At 35.4% G+C, this 19,749-nt stretch overlaps 1 protein-coding gene and 1 long non-coding RNA gene across 2 annotated transcripts in view; one reads left to right on the forward strand and one right to left on the reverse strand.

Moving 5' to 3' along the window:
• GRID2 (glutamate ionotropic receptor delta type subunit 2) overlaps positions 1-19,749 on the reverse strand; it is a 1,419,162-nt gene that overhangs the window by 311,301 nt on the left and 1,088,112 nt on the right. Inside the window, exon 10 of the mRNA XM_027060847.2 lies at positions 19,526-19,723. Coding sequence (XP_026916648.2) covers positions 19,526-19,723 — 198 coding nt within the window. The remainder of the gene's footprint in view (positions 1-19,525; positions 19,724-19,749) is intronic.
• LOC113599767 (uncharacterized) overlaps positions 1-19,749 on the forward strand; it is a 49,720-nt gene that overhangs the window by 4,263 nt on the left and 25,708 nt on the right. The gene's annotated exons all lie outside the window — the stretch shown is intronic.

Consider the following 19,749-nt stretch of genomic DNA (forward strand, 5'->3'; position numbering starts at 1 on the left):
CAGTGGTTCAGGCATTTATCCTGCAGCATTAAAAGGGATTTAAAAATAATACAAATTCTGCAATTCCCAAGAGGGAATGCTGCCATCTTCAAAGAAAAGGATCATCAGAAGGAGTTGTTTTAGTGATGTAGAGACTTTTTCAACTTTGTGAGAGGTCATTTTAAGGCTGCTTGTGAACAGAGCATATAGAAGAAATCTCTGCCTGAAATGCCTAAACTGCAAATCCACAAATCAATGAAATGCAAACCAAGGATAATGACTACAATTGAGTGGATTTTTATTTTCATTACAGTAAAATTTTCAGTCTAGAATTCACTTAAGACTGCCATGATAGATGTTTTTAGAGCTCCAGATCAGGAGAAGATAAGTTCTCTGTAAATGAGAAAGAGCTAGCTCCCAGAAACAGTTAGCATGTAGGAAGTGAACCTACACTTGCTATTCTCCTAGTGATTCTGTGCAGTATTAAGTGAAATATGCAATGAGTATGAGACACAGTCGGATGTCCTCAGACAGGTGTCGGGAGCCTCTGTGGTCACCTCCTCCCTTGATACAGTTGCGACTTGCTAGATGCTCAGTTTTTGTTTGTTTTTTGATCAGGGAAATCTTTGTTTATTGTAAGGCCTGTCACTATAATGTCATCAAATTACAAAGAGAAACTCAAAATGATTAAGACTTAAAACAGCTGAAATCTATAGTATCCAAATGACAGGCAAGAGTAAACTCCAATCATCTCTCAATGTATGGCTCTATTTCTAAATATTCTAAATATCTTGATTTTGGTATATGAATTTAAAGCAAATTCCTCACATGGGAATGGTACATTCACTGCTAGATATGAGCAAATTTTTAAAGGATTCTAAGTATGATTTTGATGTTGTAATAAGGATGTTTTCGTTTCTGTTCAATATTAAAGTTAATCTTTATATTTAGTAGATACAGTACCCAATATTGCAGAAGCACAGAGAAAGAGGGGGCTCATTCTCTATTACACCAACTACGTTTCTAGGCCACAATAAGTTTTTATTATACTCTTTTGCTTGAGTGTGTTTTTCTGTTTATAATTTCCAGATTAACACAGAATGAGCATCCTAATGGAATTAGCATCCTGAATAAAAATGACCAATCAACCTAACTACAATGCCCTGAGATTATGTGTATAGAATTATACAGAATTTCATAGTTAAAATGTTCCTTGAAAATTACTTAGAATATCTTCACTCAAAACTGCACTCTCCTGTATGCCTGGAAGTTATCTTACTTATTAAATTTACCCCCAAACCATAACCAGAGACAGATGAAAATCTAGGGTAATAGATGGCAGGGAGAGTCAACGGTGAATTTCAGGATTTATATATATCCCTAGTTATGAGATTTTCTCATCATAGGACTGGTCTTTATATCACCTTAGTTTGGATTGATGAAGTAGTCTGTTAATGTATAGCCTATAACCCACCATATCTTTTTAAGTCTACAGATATTTTTACTGAATTTTGGGTTGTCCTTGCCTATAAGTTCTCTTTAAATCTAAGAGACATTCCTGGACAGTATCATTCCGTTTGGTAAATATTCTCTGTTCTTTAGCTTTAATTCAAGACTTATTATTCACTAGTTATCTGTACTTGCCATCTATTAGACCAAGTACTTAATGATTCAAGTACTTTATCTGATTGAATTGCTCCTTACTGTTTGCAATGTCTGCCAATTAAATATCACCTGCAAATTTAGAAAATTACTCCTAAAGCCATTCACTAAGTCATTTTAATCTACATAATTTATTTCCTTTCACAGATCTCTTTTTATCCTTTTCCTTCATCAGTGTTAAAATCCTTCCTTATCAACAACAAATATTTGTGGGCATTTTCTTCTTCTCTACTCACACACCCACAGCTTGTATGATCTCCTATATCTATGCCCTAACTCCATCCTATATGCATATACAGTGGATTATTTTTGAGCACTCACCATTCAGACACATTCTTATAACCATATGTACTTTTTGAACTTCATGACTGACTATAGCTGACTTACTCTGGGAAACTCAATTAGTCCATTAATACCTGTTTAGTTTACATTAAGAATTATAATCTTAGTCATTGTCCTATTTAAATTCTCTATAAGGACTGCCTTTCTCTATACACATTTTATCCTGACTCCCTTTGCAAAGCTACTTTTTCATTTCATATCACTGTATAGGCATGTGTGCAGGGGAGGAGTTCTTTGTTGAGTAAAGTCTCATTGGTGGATACAGATATTTCTAAGCATGGTTTGCAATAATGGAAAGATACACTGGAACTGTGTAAGGATCTTTTGCATCATGGGGTGTCTGTAGGCACCCACTAAGAACCCCCTTCATCTACAAGCATGGCTCCTGTACATTGCCATCTCCTGATCCCAGTGGATGGCTTGCTCAAGAGGCAGCTTTGACCTTTTCACAGCTAACTCCTTCTGCCTTGTCTAAGACCAAGGGATTCATTCCAAACTTTACTTCTTAGGGAATGGAGATGAATATGGTGGTAACTGTCATGCCTCCTGAAATTTGTTCTGGTGGCACCGATAGGCCCAATTTTATGGGGCCTATCTTTATGCCTGATGTTTTCCCAACTGCTCTTAGCATTCCCCTTTCCTGTGTGGATGAGCAAGGGGGCAACTCACCACATACTGAAGTCTTCTGAACTCTCCTCCCAAAGTGAGCTCTCTCTTCCCTCTAGCTTTTTCGTTTGTCCTAGTAGCAAAATAACACCAGCTCTCCTATCCGGGCTCAGGTGCAATAATTTCAGACCTTAAATAATCATTTAGTGCATTATCTTCATATTAATCCAACAATCCCAATTTCATTGTTATAATGGAGGTTACAGGAATATCTATATTTCCTAAACTTAGGGGCCCGAGACATCATTGTCATGGGTTCCAGATGCATATTTACTAATTGTTCCTAGACAGTAATTCTAGAATGTTCTTCAGGTACAACAAATCAAAATGTCTACAGCCAAGCTGTATATCGTGTTTGTCCTTTCCCAGTCTTCCCTCTTTCTAATGCCCTATTTCTGTCATTGAGTGTCTGTCTGCTCATTCTCCTCTGCCAAATTTCCCACCAGATCTCAATGCCTCCTTTTCTTCTCCTCCAAGTTATCAACTTCTAGTAATTATATCTTGGAATATTGATTGTTTTCTCAAAATCATTCTTTTTATTAATCTCCTATTTCCGTTGGTTTAGTTTAGGCACTCCTTTAGTCCTCTCTAAATTGTTGGAAAAGTCATCTGTCTTTTTCCTTCTTCACTCCATGCATCCTTGGGCCTACCTCAGCTATCTTTCTTAAACATAAATTAAATCTTATTTTTCTCTTATGTAAAAACTTTTCATATTTTTCACTGGCTAAGTGATAAAGTTTAAACTCTTTAGCATGGTAAACATGCTTTTAGAATTATCTTATTGTTTCCTCTCACACTCCTACTCATCTTGGAGACCTAGCTCAAATTTCTCCTCTTCTGTGAAATCTTTTTAGCTTCCCAGGTGGAGGCTGCCACTTCACCCCTGTGTTGCCATGGCATCCTGTGCTTATTACTCTAAGGCATTTATCACACTGTGTTTTAATTATTTATTTACGCACGTGTCTTCTGCATACACTATGAGATCTTTGAAGGCAGGAACAATGTCCTCCATTCTTTTGAATCTATGATGTTAGGCGCAGTGCCCAGAATATAGCATGCATTCAAAAATGTGTGGAGATGAACAGATGAATATAGGGCATTCTGCTTGACATACAGAATAAACACAATATCAACCCTCTGTTTCAAAAAATGCAAAGAAAAAGTCTCCCTCTGTCTCTGTCTCCTTTCTCTCTCTGTGTCTATGATCCAAAGGGGCAGTTTGAAAGTGGAAAAGATGTACTCAGAAGACAGGATTACCAAGATATGGGAATGGTTTGAAAGCCTTATGAGTTTAACTGGGGTTGAAAATTTAGGAAGATGAAGAGAGTAAAGATAGTCAAGGCAGATTGAAGCTGAATGATATGGAGTATGATAAAAATGTTAAGAAGGAAGTGACACACAGATGGCAGAAAATAATACATGCCTTTTTCAGGAGTTTTAAGTTTTTTAGAAAGGGAAAGAAAAGACAGGTTTTTGAGAAAGAAAAGTTTTCGAATTTAGACGTACAAAAGTTTTTAGCTACTCTCCAAACCCATTCCCATTTAATCTTATTTTTTGTCTTCTACTCATACTCATTCTAACTCCATCTAAACCTTCTTTGAATGTGCAGGTCCTAAAAGCCTGTGTTGAACTGTTTCCGAGTATTATTTCCCTCACTGGTATGTGGCTTGGTTTATTAAATACTTTTCTGGCAAAACTTACATTAGAACTCTCTTCCCCTCTGTATGCTGGTAAGGGCATCAAGAATTTGGATTCTAGATGCAAACTGCATGCCTGGGTTTGAATCATGAATTTTCCACAACTTGGCTAAGACCCCGGGCAAGTTACTTTACGTCTCTCTAACTCTGTTTCATCATCTGCAATATTGGTATAATAGTAGTGTCTACCTCATAGGGTTGCTGTGAGTATAGGGAGCTAATACATGCAAAGTATGTACAATTGTGTCAGCAATAGTAAGCTTTATATAAGTGCTAATAATTATTATTTGGTTAATTTCAAACGTTACTTTTTTTAAAATTCCCTATGGTACCTGCATTAATTGCCAATGCTGTCATACACATTGTTCACTGAAGTTTGTACCTCTAATTCTAATGATGCTCTATTTTTCCAAGAAACAGGCACATAATATGGGTCCAAGTTATATAACACAGAGCTGCCACTTTTTCCTTATAGAAGCACTAACTACTCATATCTTATATACTTATCTTTTTAAAAAACTTTTTAATTGCCCTTCTCTATTACGGTAGATTTCCTTTTAGATTTATGTTGTCTATCAGTTTCCTCTTGAAACTCTAAGTTCGTATCATTTGTACCTTTATCTACTGGGTTCCTTGTATTTTCTTATGGATTTTATGACCTCTCTGTGTAGCAATAAAGCAATGATGCTAACAATACATCATACTTTTGAAAATATTCTCTGGCCTGTTGTTTGTAATTTAATTTAGTTATTATAGTTTTTGACTTATTGGTGATTTTAATGTTTATATACATGGAACTACTGATAGTTTCCATGTAATTTATTCTATTACTTAAAATTTTTTTTTCAACGTTTTATTTATTTTTTTGGGGACAGAGAGAGACAGAGCATGAACGGGGGAGGGGCAGAGAGAGAGGGAGACACAGAATCGGAAACAGGCTTCAGGCTCCGAGCCATCAGCCCAGAGCCTGACGCGGGGCTCGAACTCACGGACCGCGAGATCGTGACCTGGCTGAAGTCGGACGCTCAACCAACTGCGCCACCCAGGCGCCCCTATTCTATTACTTTAAACCTCTGAAGGATACCGTTTGTTTTGCCTATCTGGTATCCATTCTTCCCATTTCTAATAGCAGCATCCCAATTTTCTTGGGGAATCGGCATTCCCTGATGCTTACTTCCTCAGTGCTTGAGGTAGGCACATGGTGCTGGCCTGGCACTGAGGGCACCGCCCTTTCCAGCTGTGCCTGCACTGGCATGTGTATGAACCTGAGGCTCTTTGCTAGAACTGTTGGTAAAAGAGAATCTGTTTTTACCGGGAGATCAAAGAATGAAATCTAAGTCTGCCAAAAAGTCACTTTGCTAACAATAAAAGGGAGACTGCCCGAGAAATGAGACAACACAAAGGAAAGTGGTGCTGACAGATGGAGAGAGAGCAAGTCCTGAGGAAATGAGCCTGGGTCTCATCCCTGAGAGTTGTGGACCACTCAACTGTCTTTTCACTCCAGCTGGGTTGTCATTTGCAATCAAAGATACGTAATTAATCTAGCTTGGAAAATATAGGGAGGTTATTTTTAACATAGAGAATTCCTAAGCCAGTTTTCAAGCAGTGAGGAAGAGGCAAAGATGTGAAAGAGATTGAAGATGTAAAAGAAATAGGAGTAAAGAAAGGTAGAGGGGCAATTTAAAATTTATTCCACCCTGATTAGCCTCAGATATATCTGTCCACCCCAGATTCCTTACCTGAATTCTAGACTTGGATTGCAATTTACTTGTTTCATATTCTGTGTGGACAACTTCGAATAGATACATCCACGTTGTTAATAGAACGGGCTTTGAAGCCACACAATTTCCATTCATATTCTAGTTCTTCTACTAATCAGCTGTGTGCCTTAAGAAAGTTGCTTAGACTCTCTGTCCCTGGGTTTTCTTATCTATGTAATGGGATTAATAATTGAATATATTTCACAGAATTATTACAAGGATTGAAGGAGTCAGTACCCATAACGCTTTGGAATAGCACCTGGCTATCTTAAAATGTTAGTTACCATTTTTACTCATTTCCAAAATATTAGTTTTGATTCTACACTCCCCACTCTCTACCCAAATATTTCCTTAGTTTTCTCTATGCCGGTAAATGATCCCACTCTCAATTCAATTATAGTAAACTAGGAGTGACTGAATATAATGAGCTATATAATCCATGGACAAAAAGCTTAAAATGATACCTGTGAAAGCCCAAGTTTAGCCTCTCGATAAAGATGGAAATTTCCTTTAAATAAGGCCAAACCAAGCAGGCTATAGCAGGTTAATTGTTTTAATAAACGAATAATGAGATGCCACTCTAAGATTTTAGTTAGAGGAATTTTATTATGTAATGTATGTCTTAAAAGATCACTTGACTGTTAGTCATTCTTTTAAGTACAAATATTTTCTAGATACTGAAGTTTCAGTGGTAAAACAAATGCATAGAGTCTTTGCCCCAATTAAGCTTACATTTTAGGAGTGGAAGACAGATGAAAGAGTAGGTACATAGCAAGATGTTGATATGTGTTATAAGTTACAATCAAACACGATAAGGGAATAGGTAGTGCAGAGGGTAAGAGTTGTTTTGAATAGGGTGGAGGACCTCTCTCAACTTGTCAGCAGAGACTGAAATAAAAAGTGAGGTGGAGGGAGAGATATCTGGGGAAGAGAACTATAGGAAAATGGGACTGAAAGTACAAAAGGCCTACTTTAGCAGATGTGAGAAAAGCATGATAAGTGAGAGAGACATAAACAAGGTCCTAAAGGGAGTGAGGAGAGCAGAATATATAGATGATTTTAAGGATAGTTTTTACTCTACTCAAGATGGGAAGGCTGTCAAATGGTTTTTAGTAGAGGAGTGACTGCTCTGTTAAAAATATACTAAAAAATAAAATAAAATAAAATAAAATAAAATAAAATAAAATAAAATAAAATAAAATAAAACAAAATAAAATCTTAGAAGAGACACTGATAAAAACAAAACAAAACAAAAATAAAAATATACTGAAGGCAGTCAAGAATGGGAAAAGGGGGAATTACCGGAACTCGATGGCTCTAGGGGAGAGAGAACCATGAGCAGAAATAAGGTAGTGAGTAGAAATGGGGAAACATGGCAAAAAAGGAAGTCTTTTTCTGCTGCTGTGGCTGAAAAGATAAGATCTAAAGCCTTGAGTGAGAAGATATCATTGGCTTTGCTCTTTCTCTTTGCTTTTCCTCATTTAATCTATCAGCAAAAGCCTGTTTCTCTTTGCTCTTCTGATCTAATCTATCAGCAAATCTTGCCAGTCTACCTGCAAAATAGATGTTGAACTCATTTTTTTTTTTTAACACAGTGCCTGAGAAACATTTTACAATCTATCAGAGTCAGCAGATGAGTCCCATTTGCCTTCCCTGCAACACATTCCTACTTCATTTTCTCGGTTAATCTTCAAAATAACTGCATTCCCCAGATATGGACACTGCAACTGAAAGATGTTAAAAACTTTCTTAGGCTCACATGGCTAAATATGTGTTACCAGTACCCACAACTATACCTATCTCAATCCAAAGATTATGTGGTGCCACTAAGGATCAGAGAGTAAGTGCAAGGATTTGGAAGCTGAAAAGTAAGAAATCTAGAGACTGGCACTAGATTCTCAGTCTTTGCAGTAAACCATGAGCTTTAACACTAAAAATGAGAATGGTGTCAAGGATGGAGAGTGGGACTAGAAATAGAAATGTGAAAAGTATGGAAAATGTTTGTAATAGCAACAATGGAAATTAAAATAAAGAATCAGTGTCTAATGAATTGAAGGACACTGGAGAATCAGTGAAGGCTCTATTGATGACATTAGCTACTATGGTATTGAAGCAAATCAGTCAGTCAGGTGCCATGACCTTCCATAGCAATAACCCATTATCCATGTGCAGGATCACAGAAAATGGGAACAGAGGTGAACAAGGGAGGCATAGAAAAATATCAAGAACCCGAGGATGCCTTGGGCACAAAATTATCCTTATTTTGAGTGAGAATTTCCAGAAGGTGAGAATTCGTGTGCATCACTTTCATGATTTTCTAGAGGCCATGAAGTTCGTCTGTTTTCTCAGATATTCAGGAAACCTAAGTTTTGTTCGCATTGGTGAGACCCTATGCATGCTACTTCCATTTTGTTTTGTTTTGTCAATTGCGTGTGTGCTTTCTGAAGGAAACTTGTCTTATCACCTCCACCAGACAGGCTTCTCCATATTTCCTTCTCATGCATTGAAGACTTTGAGACCTGGCTACATATTCCTCTTTACCCCCAAACCTAACAACCTCCTAACAGATTTCAGTATCTGTGTAGATGTCCTGCACAGCAATCATTTTGGGCCATTTCTTAAAAATAGACTTTATTTTTTAAATCAGTTTTAGGTTTATAGGAAATTGAGCATAAAGTACAAAAAGTTCTCATATACCACCCCTTTTCTCTGGTATGCTTCTACACCCAGCACAGTTTTGTTGTTGTTGTTGTTGTTGTTCTGTTATTAACATCTTGCATTAGTGGAGTACATTTGTTACAACTGATGAACCAATATTGATACATCATTATTAACTGAAGTCAGTAGTTTACATTAGGGTGTACTCTTTCTATGGATTTTGACAAATGCATAATGTCATGGATCCATGACTATAATACATACAAAATAGTTCCTCAGCTCTAAAAATCCTCTGTGCTCCACCTATTCACCCTTCCCTCTTGCCTCATTTTGGGCCATTTTAAACTTCAATTCCTTTTGCCTCCTCTACTATTCTGCCATTATCTACAAGCTCAGCATTTATATTTTATCTCTAGAACTTCTACATTTCAGTCTCTGGTTACCTCTCTTCATCCTACTAGTTCTTTCATATTTTCATTTATACTTTACCTGGATTTCAACTTTGTATTGACATTCTGATTAATTTTTCCAAAATTTTATCCAAGTCTATCTCCCCAGTCATGACCATACTTCCTTGAATATTTTAGCTTTTCTTTCATCTCACTCCTTGCAAAGTTCAGATGAACTCAACCTTGATATGGGTGTTTTAATCTTCTCTGCTCTAATACTTGGGCGTTTAGTCCCAGCTGAAGAAAGTCACACTTGTGCAGACTAGCAGCAATGAAATGTGTCAGTCTTCCATAAACTTTAGCTCAATCCTCGGCAACACTGATTCATCCTTTTATCTATTTTGACTTAGCAGTCACTATCACTTTCCTCAACAGCTATTTCAAAGCCTCCCACTTTCTTGTAGACTATTTCATAATACCTGTCCCCATTACTGTCAACAGACTTCATCTCCTATTGTTATGAAGACATCTGAAGTGATGAAATATGATCTTCCTTAATCTCCCAATCTATTGTCTGTAAATTTAAGTGTTACCAGACACATTCTTGAAATGTTTTTTTTTTTTTTTTCAGTATCAAAGAAACATCCTTACCCCATTAAAATCAATTCTCAGTCTAAGCTTTTATTCTATCTTCCCGGGGATCTTTATCTTTCACATGTTAACTTGCTTTTCTTATGTTAAATTCTCCTTCTTCATTTTTCTTCCTCAGTTTATAATTATGCTCAGGTTTCTCTTAATCTAAAAACAAACCAACAAAAACTCCACCAAAACCAATGACCCTTTGAACTATTAACTCTTTCTTGTTTCTCTCTTTTCATCCCTATCCAAACATTCTAGAAGAGTAGTATACATGTTACATTCACTTTTCACCTCCAAATTTTTACACCTTCTCTGGCAATCTGGCTTCTTTTCCAATCCTGCTACCAAAAGAGTTCTGGCTTAGGTCACCAACAACTTCCCAAGAGTGAACCTAGTACACACTTGACCACCCTAATGACTTAGAAATTTTTGACATTGATAGTCACAGCTTATTTTTTTAAGCTCTCTTAGCCTAACTGACCTCTTCTCCTGTGGTTTGGTCATACTTCTCTGAATTATTCCGTTGTTTTTCTTTATAAACCCTTTTTCTTCCAAGAATTCTTAAGTGATCCTCAGAGTTTCAACTTAAGATCAGCCTATTAATCTCACTGTCTGATTTCTTTTTGGCAATCTCATGCATTTTCATGCTACCAACTACTCATAGGCTGAGGACTCCTAAATATATGCCTCTTATTGGGCCTTTTTGGTGAGCCCTTTGGGACTTTTCAGAGTCCTCTGTATCTGTGAATATCCCCCACACACATCCAACTCATCCTTTTCTAAACTGACCTCATTCCTTTCCTCTCTACATCTTTTTTTAAGCAATCTTTTCACCTCTATGGCTAAGACGGCCATAAGGGCAAGACCATGTTTTTTTTTTTTTTTTACCTTTGTGTCTCTAGTGCTTAACTTACTACATAGCATATAGTGACCACCAAAATGCAACATGTTTATTATAGGTGTCCTTATATTATTCACACTTGCATTCTTCCATTGTCCCTTGACTATGACATTAATACTTGTTAATTGGCATATGTTTAAAAGTATTTACAAAACAACCAGGTAAATATGTTTTCTATGGTGAATGCATTAATGAATTAAAATACCCATAAAAGGAATATATTTATACTTTGAGATTAAGAACTGCCAAACTTCATGTCAACCATTAAAAATGAGGAAATGTGTAGCCCAGTACAGATGATTTCTTCTGTTCAGTCTTGGGGATACTTTGTTGGCATTGTAATCACTAAATAGCATCTTATTATCAATTTCATTATTATGATGTATCAACCTTTGAAAATGTTCTTTATGCTTGTAAGTAGGAAAAGTGACAAAAAAGCCAGGAATTGTTCTAGAATTTTAGAAATGGGAGATAGGATTCTAAAGAGGGCTATTTTAACTTTGAAACATTACTGTAAATTAGTTGCATGCTAAGTATAAATATTTCATCCTAATTTTACACATCTATAATTTACTCTACTTGCTCTTCCTTCTGTTCTGTTTTCTAAGTTCTGGCTTTATTCCATTGTTATATCTGTTTTCCTTGGGGCTAAAACTCCTGCCGTAGAATTTAGCACTTGGTATCAGTTAGGATGAAGAAATATCAAACTTCTTTCTTCATATGACCCCCAAAGGAATTTTAAAACTATGTACCTTTTCACATTTATCATTGACACGTTACATTTACATTTGTTTAGACAACTGTAAAGTGTGTGATTTCTAGACAGAAGTGGTCATTTATCTGTTTTCCCTCAACCCCACCCTTTCCATTTTTACTTTGCTATGTACTGTGAGCTTTATAGGGATGGGAATCTGCACACTACTTTTCCCAGGCTCCTCTGCCATCTGGCTTGCTCTTAATTTCCACCAGTGTGAAGCTGTTGAGGGTGTCCGAAAGCAGAAGAAAGAGCAGAGCCTTCTGTTTTAAATGGTTATTTCAGTGGTTGTAGCAGCAGCGCCGGAAGTGATTGATCCCTGACTCCCGCGTCTGAGACACAGGCTGCATCTTTGTGGAGGCCTTAGTTAAAAGGTGCTTCTTTGGGAGATACACAATCAACTAGAGGGTTAGTGAGTCCTGATAGCTTTGTTTTACTCCTTCTCCTTTGCTCCGCCATTCCTTCTAATATCTTTGTGATCAATCTCTCTATTAAATCTCTTCTCTTTGCAATTTCAGGAGTAGTTTCTGTGTCCTGACTTGGATACAGGCTTATGTGTGTTGTAAATATTGACATTTTAAAATAAAATTGTGGAGTCATTCATTCAAATGTACTCATTAGAACATAAATATCATAGTGATTTAAACCACCACTTTTCTCTAATTGGGGAAATATTTACATCATTAAAAAAGTTTTTTTTTAACGTTTATTTTTGAGATAGAGTGCGAGCAGGGGAGGGGCAGAGAGAGAGGGAGACACAGAATCTGAAGCAGGCTCCAGGCTCTGAGCTGTCAGCACAGAGCCCTATGTAGGGCTCCAACCCATGAATAGTGACATCATGACCTGAGCCAAAATCAGACACTTAACCGACTAAGCCACCCAGGTCAGGTTTCCCTACATCATTTTTAAGAATCTTTGAACTATATTTATATTCTACTCTACCTTCACAAAATTTTTATCCAAATATAATACTATAAATGTGTGCTTAAAAGTCTTTTTTTGATCACCAAATTATACTTTTGCAACAAAAATATGTATGCAAATTAAAATTAAAATCTCAAGTAACCTGTGACCATAAATTTCAGGTGTAAAACATGTCTTCTGAACTGAGTCATCATTATATTAGTATACAATATATTGACTCATCAACTATAAAAGTGAAACGATTATAAAGCAGCTCTATACGATATTGATAGAATTTTTAGTTTTTAATTAATTTGAACATCCCATGAATCAATATTAATTATGGTTTGACTGTGGTAGGAGTGAGCATCATGCTATATATTTTCATTTTATAGAAACCTTATTCATATGAATTAATAGATGAAAATGGGAGGAGTTTTTTGTTTGTTTGTTTATTTGGTTGGTTTAGCAATGCCATTCAATTATTTCAAATTCTACCTAGCTACATGGTGATCTCTGCATCAAAAATATTCTTTTTTTTTTAATTTATTAAAAAAAATTTTTTTTAACGTTTATTTATTTTTGAGACAGAGAGAGACAGAGCATGAACGGGGGAGGGTCAGAGAGAGGGAGACACAGAATCCGAAACAGGCTCCAAGCTCTGAGCTGTCTGCACAGAGCCTGACGCGAGGCTTGAACTCACCAACCATGAAATCGTGACCTGGGCTGAAGTCGGCCTCTTAACCGACTGAGCCACCTGGGAGCCCCCAAAATATTCTTTTTAATGGGGCACCTGGGTGGCTCAGTCAGTTAAGTGTCTAACCTCAGTTCAGGTCACGATCTCACAGTTCTTGGGTTTGAACCCCACATTGGGCTCTGTGCTGACAGCTTGGGAGCGTGGAGCCTGCTTTGGATTCTGTGTCTCTGTCTCTCTTTGCTCCTCTCCCACTTGCGCTCTGTCTCTCAAAATTAAACATTAAAAAATTAAAAAAAAAATCTTTTTAATGATCTAGCATTTGACAAGTTAATTAGGTTCTTTTACTTTCTTTTAATTCTTTTTTAGGTAAAACGGTCTGACTTGTAAAGGGATTTCAGTGATACCAGTGTTTCTATAATGAATCCATAATTTGGTACATCAGAGAATATTTATACCCAGGGCCAAAAGCCAAAAAAAATTTTTGCATGCATGAAAGTAATGCCCTTATTTTACAAATTAGGAGAAGGGTAATTACATAAAGGTTAAGGGAAATAAAAACGAGGATCATGTTTCAGGTAGATAATTTTTAGGATAGATTACTTATAGATATTGACAATATAGAAATTTATTCCCTGTCAAGTTACCTGTATCAGTTTTCCCTTAAAAATTTTCTAGTGCATCAAAGTAAGGTATGAACCTAAATAATAGAATATCTAGCTGTATAACTCACAGTTCATATTTTTCTGTTTTTCTTAATATTTTGTATTTCTTTACTAAACTTTATATACTTGCTATTTCTTAGATAGTGTTCTCTCTGGTATTCTCAATTCTCAGTTCTTCCCCTTTAAACCAGGAGAAAATAATTTATCAGTCACATTAACCCACCCTTAACAGTTTCTCCTATTCTGATCAGAACATATCTGTCACTTATCTATTTCACATGGGAACATCTTTTGGACAGACCTGAATTCTCATAAATTTTAAGAGCATATTAATTACAGAAAGTTATAAAAGTAGGAAAGCAGATGAGGAATAGAGGAGACTTTGCCTCATTCTTAGTTTTTGTTGTTGTTTTTTTCACTTGTCTTGTCTTTTAGATTCCACTTATAAATGAGAATATATGGGATTTGTCTTTCTCTGACTTATTTCACTTAGCATAATACCCTCTAGGCCCAACCATGTTGTCACAGATGGTAAGATCTCATTTTTTTTTTTAATGGCTGAGAAATATTCCATTGTATATATAAACCGTATCATCTTTATCCATACATCTATTGATGAACACAGGTTGTTTCCGTGTCTTGTCTATTGTAAATAATGCAACAAATATTGGGGTGCATATATCTTTTTAGATTAGTGTTTTCATTTTCTTTAGGTAAATACCCAGTGGTGGATTACTGGATCATATGGTATTTCTTTTTATTTTCTTCTTATTATCTTTTTAAATTTTATTTATTTATTTATTTGAGAGAGAACAAGCTGGGGAGGGACAAGGAGAGGGGGACAGAGGATCCGAAGGAGGCTTTGGGCTGACAGCAGTGAACCCAAGCCTGATGTGGGGCTTGATTTCATGAACTAGGAGATCACGATCTGAGCTGAAGTTGGATGCTCAACCAACTGAGCTACCCAGATGCCCCTCATATGGTATTTCTATTTTCATTTTTTTGAGGAGCCTGCATACTGTTTTCCACAACACTTGCACCAATTTATTTTCCTACCAACAGTGCACACATGTTCCTTTTGCTACATATCCTCACCAACACTTGTTATTACTTCTCTTTTTGAAACTAGCCATCAATGTGAGGAACATCCTTAGTCTTTGAAATAGACTTTATATATATATATATATATATATATATATATATATATATATATAAATTTTATTGCCTATATGTATAGGCAATTCTTTGCTCTCTCTGGCTGCATTTTCCTCTCTAAAAAGTATGTATGTAACTGAGTGCCTGACTTCTGGTTTTAATGGAAAGACCTTTTAATATATGAGATCAACCCAACTCTGACTCATGAGTGCCACCCCTGGAAAAATCAAATAAACTTGGAAACTTTCCATGTTTCTTCTTTGACTCTTTTTTAATGTGATGGTCTGTCTATAATCATCATAACAGACTCCTAGACTTCTTTTAATTTTGGTTTTCTCTTAGGAAGTTAGTCAGTTAAGTGGACTCAGTAGTTCAACCCATGTTGTTTAAGGGTCAACTGTATTTACTGTTATTTAAAATATACTTATTCATGAAAAATGTCTACACTAGCAGAAAATATATAACAGTAAAGCAATGGTTTTTTTTTTTTTTGAAGTCTGTCATAATGTTATTATGCCATTTCAATGGTGTTATTTTGCTTTACAGGGGTAAATAAGCCTATGAAAATTTCGATATGATGAATCTTATTGGGTTACCTAAATTACCTTATGATATTTTACTATATTATCATTCATATAATTGAATTCATAGGTTTATTTTTTGGAGATTAGAATTTACATTTCTATCAATAATAGAATAAAGTTAAGGAAAATGTTATGTACCCTCAATATGTTAGCAGTCATATTTTAATGTTGACTCTCCTTTCCTTCTTTTTTGTTTATTAAATTTTTAAGTTCATTTTTGAGAGAGAGGGAGAAACAGAGTGTGAGTGGGGGAGGGGCAGAGAGAGAATCTGGGGGAGGGGCACACAGAATCTGAAGCAGGCTCCAGGCTCTGAGCTGTCAGCACAGAGCCTGATGTGGGGCTTGAACTCATGAACCGTGAAATCATGACCTGAGTGACATTGTGACCTGAGCCGAAGTCAGATGATTTTCTTCTTAAAATGTTATCTTCCGTTTGCTTTCATGACACCACATTTTCTCGATTTTCCTCCTATCTTTGCCTATTCCAGCAAACTTTTGTGTTGGCTTATTCTTCTACATCTGAAAACTACCTAAGTATTTCTCAAAGCCTAGTCAGAATGACTAACTATCTCCTTGGATAAAATAAAACTCTAGTTACAATGAACAGGGTTATAATTTGGTGGGGCTAAAAGTCATTCATCAGTTACCTTCTTTAAGCCTAAAGTTTTGCTTCATAAAAGGATGGCAGTGAACTTTACGTTATCCTACAATAATGGCATGCTCTTACATGTAAATATGAAAACAATTAAATTAAATGCTTATGAAGACTAGCATACTAGTGCTTATGTGTGGTTCTTATATAATAAATTCTTAAAATATTTTTGGAAAAGTTATAGTTGTAAGTAGTCTTTGAAGTAACATTCTTGTATTCCTCACACAAAAGTGAAAAAGCAAGTCTCAAAAATTTAACTAAATTTAGGAGCAAGCCCACAAGCTTAAAGTCAGCATCAACAACATTAGACTAATTCTAATGCTTATTTATCATTCACTTGCATTTAGCAAATGAAGTTTGTTAGCATTAAGAATTTTATCTGTAATCCCTATAAAGCAATTTTTATAATGTCTTTGCTTTTCTTTGTCCTTCGTTTTAACATAATTGCTCATCTGGGTTCAGATCAGGCAGGACCTCTCAGAAATACAAAGGCAGAATATGGGCTTTGTGGGTTTTTAATGTAGGAATACAAGATAAATTATCATGGTTTTAATACGAGGAATGAGAATTGATAATTCCCCCTTTCCTACTGAAAATATTGATATTATTTTTTTTCAAATAAGTCCATGTGTAATTCGTTTAATAAATAAACCAAACTCAGTAAGGTTTTAATGGCTATAAAAACAGCTTTATTATTTTTCCTACCACTGTCTTCAAAACCTTTTATTTTTTCTCTTTCCCATTTCTTGGAAACAACTTATTCAGTTCCTTTAGCTTTCTGAATACTTTAATGTATTTCAGAAATAATTCCAGTTCTGGCAATGATGAGATAGTTTTCCTGGATTAACCCAACAACAATGATAAATTCTGTATCAAATTTAAAAACACACTAGTTGAAAGGACTGAAGATCAACCAAAAGCAGGAAGAAACTGAAGGGTATCTCACCCCTGAAAAATGGTAACTACATTAGGAGAGAACCATTTTCATATGGCTTATTCATTGAAGACCCACCTCAGTTTAGGCAATAAAGGGTAACTAGAGCACAAATAGAAAGTCAGAGCCTTATGAGCATCATATGTCAGAAAATGGAGTTTGATGTGGCCAGAGTGGCCAGAAATTACAACAGAAATCACAGAGAGGAGAGACTCATGGAAGAATGGGCCAAAAATTTGTGAGTAAGCCTCTCTCAAGTCTTCAGCTGACTCTTAAACTGCACATGTAGGAGAATGACTTTTTAAAAAATCAGCAGAAATTAACAACCAGAAGACTAAAGGAACAAAAGATTATAATTACTGCCTACGGCAAGGATGATAGAGATTACATTTTGAGTCCCTCTAAGTCACAAGGATTTGATGAGAGCCACAGAGTTTTCGTAAAAACTCCAGAAGGCTATGCTTAGGAATAGAAGGATTGCTAAAACCAATGGATTTTCCCTAAAAACTAATATAAAAAAGACCTGACTTAACAGCATGTAAAACCAAACCTCAACAAGTTTAGGGGAAACCAATAATTGCCTAATAAAACAAAGTCAATCCTCTTCAGAGCATGCAACCTCAGAGACATAATCTCAAGTCTTAATAATGTATCAACCACAATGCTCAGTACCCAATCAAACGTGAAAAAACAAAAATGTGAAGAACTAGAAAAATGTAGTTAACAGCAAAAGCGGTCAACACAGACCTATCTGGAGATGGAAAAGATGTTGAAATTGTAGCAGACAAGGACGTTAAAGCAGCTATTGTGAACATGATGAAGGACTTACAAGACGATCAGAATGATAAAAAGGTATGGAATCTCAGAAGAGAAATGGAAATTATTTTTTAAAACCTGAAATTCTAGAACTGAAAAATAAGCTATCTAAAACGAACTTATTACATGGACTTAGCAGAAATTGGAGACTGTAGAATAAAGAATCAGTCAACTTGAAAGCAGATCAAAACAATGTAAAAGTCACAGAGTAAAAATGTAAAAGTCAGAGAGTAAAAATATTTTAAGAAATTAAATAAGATTTCAGTGACCTAGAGACAAAACTAAGAAGTCTAACCTGAATATTTTCTGAGCCTTAAAAAGGGAGTGAAGAAAGGGAAAAGGGTAGAAAAAATAATTATAGAAATAATTGCCAACATTTATTAGATTTTGTGAAACATATCCTGGAGTTTAGTGAATCCCTAGGAGAATACATACAAAGAAAACCACATCTAGGCATATCAGAGTTAAACATCAAAACATCAAAAATGAAAAAAAAATTGTAAAAAAAAGCCACCCCACACTAAAAAAAGGAACAAAAGTACAAATGATGTCTAACTTCTCATCAGAAACAACATATGACAAAAGATTATAGGAAGACATCTTTAAAATGATGAAAATTAAGAAAAATTGTCAACTCAGAGTTTTGTATATATGAGTATCATTCAATACTGAGGGCAATAAAGACATTTCAAGGTTAAAAAAGTTGAGAGCCACTTGGACTGAACTTCAAGACATTCCAAAGGAAGTTCTTCCGAAGTAAATGCTTTCAGATAGGAGCTCAGATAAGTAGAAATAAATAAAGAACCTTAGAAATAGTGGATAAGTAGTTAAATACCAGAAAACTTTTTTCTCTTTATATCTGTATAAGACAACTGATTGTTTAAATAAAAAAAATATTACATTTCACTGTGGAGTTCTGACCACAGTAGCTATTATGACCACAATAGCATAAAAGATAGGGTGGTATAAATGAAATTATATTGCTACAAGTTTATACCTTTTTAAAAATGTGAATGATATTAAACTAGATAGAATGTGGTAAGTTAAGAATGCATATCATAATCTCTATACTAACCACAAAAACAGAAATACAAAGAGATATAGTACAGAGTCAAAAGAGGAAACTAAGTCAAATACAAAAAAATATCCAATTAACCCAAGGAGGGGCAAAAAAAGAAAGAACAGAGAGGAAAATGAAACATATATAAATCAACTAGTGAAAAATAAACCTGAACCCAACTCTTCAAAAATTTGTCAAGAAGACATAATAATTACAAACATGTGTGCACCTAATAACAGAGATTCAAAAAAATGAAGCAAAAACTGACAGAAGTAGAGATAAGCAAATAGAGACATTTAAGTACCTCTTTGAAAAATAAAAGAACAAGGATAAATATATCAGTAAGGATACATACAAATGTTTAGAGTGCAAGTTTGGCAAAGGTGAAGCCTTGTTCTAGATACTTTTCTATTATAAGAAACACTTTAAAAATTAGCTTTATTCTGTCATCAATTTTTCTTTACACAAAGTTCAGGAAATAGTACTGGCTGAAACTTTTGCTGACGTTTGCGTTCAACATCACCACTCAATGTTTTGCCTTGCACTTATTTTACATGAAATTAGCTTCTAAAAGTTATAGTTCAATCTTTAGATAATAGATAGATAAATGCTCACCTTAAAGACCAGTTCTCCTACCAAGCCATTCCATGTCCCATCTTCTTGTGGGCTTCCATACTTGTGATCCGGTGCAACATAAATTTCATAGTTAAAACCCAGGTAGTTAGATAAGGCATCCAAAACATCAATGGAGAAGCCCTGGTATTTCTTCGGCTTACCCAAGACATTTTCAGAGACCATTACAAAAGGTTCTTCCTACACGGAAATAAGAGAAATCCTTG

Source organism: Acinonyx jubatus, chromosome B1 (assembly GCF_027475565.1).
Source record: "Acinonyx jubatus isolate Ajub_Pintada_27869175 chromosome B1, VMU_Ajub_asm_v1.0, whole genome shotgun sequence".
Taxonomy (NCBI): Eukaryota; Metazoa; Chordata; class Mammalia; order Carnivora; family Felidae; genus Acinonyx; species Acinonyx jubatus.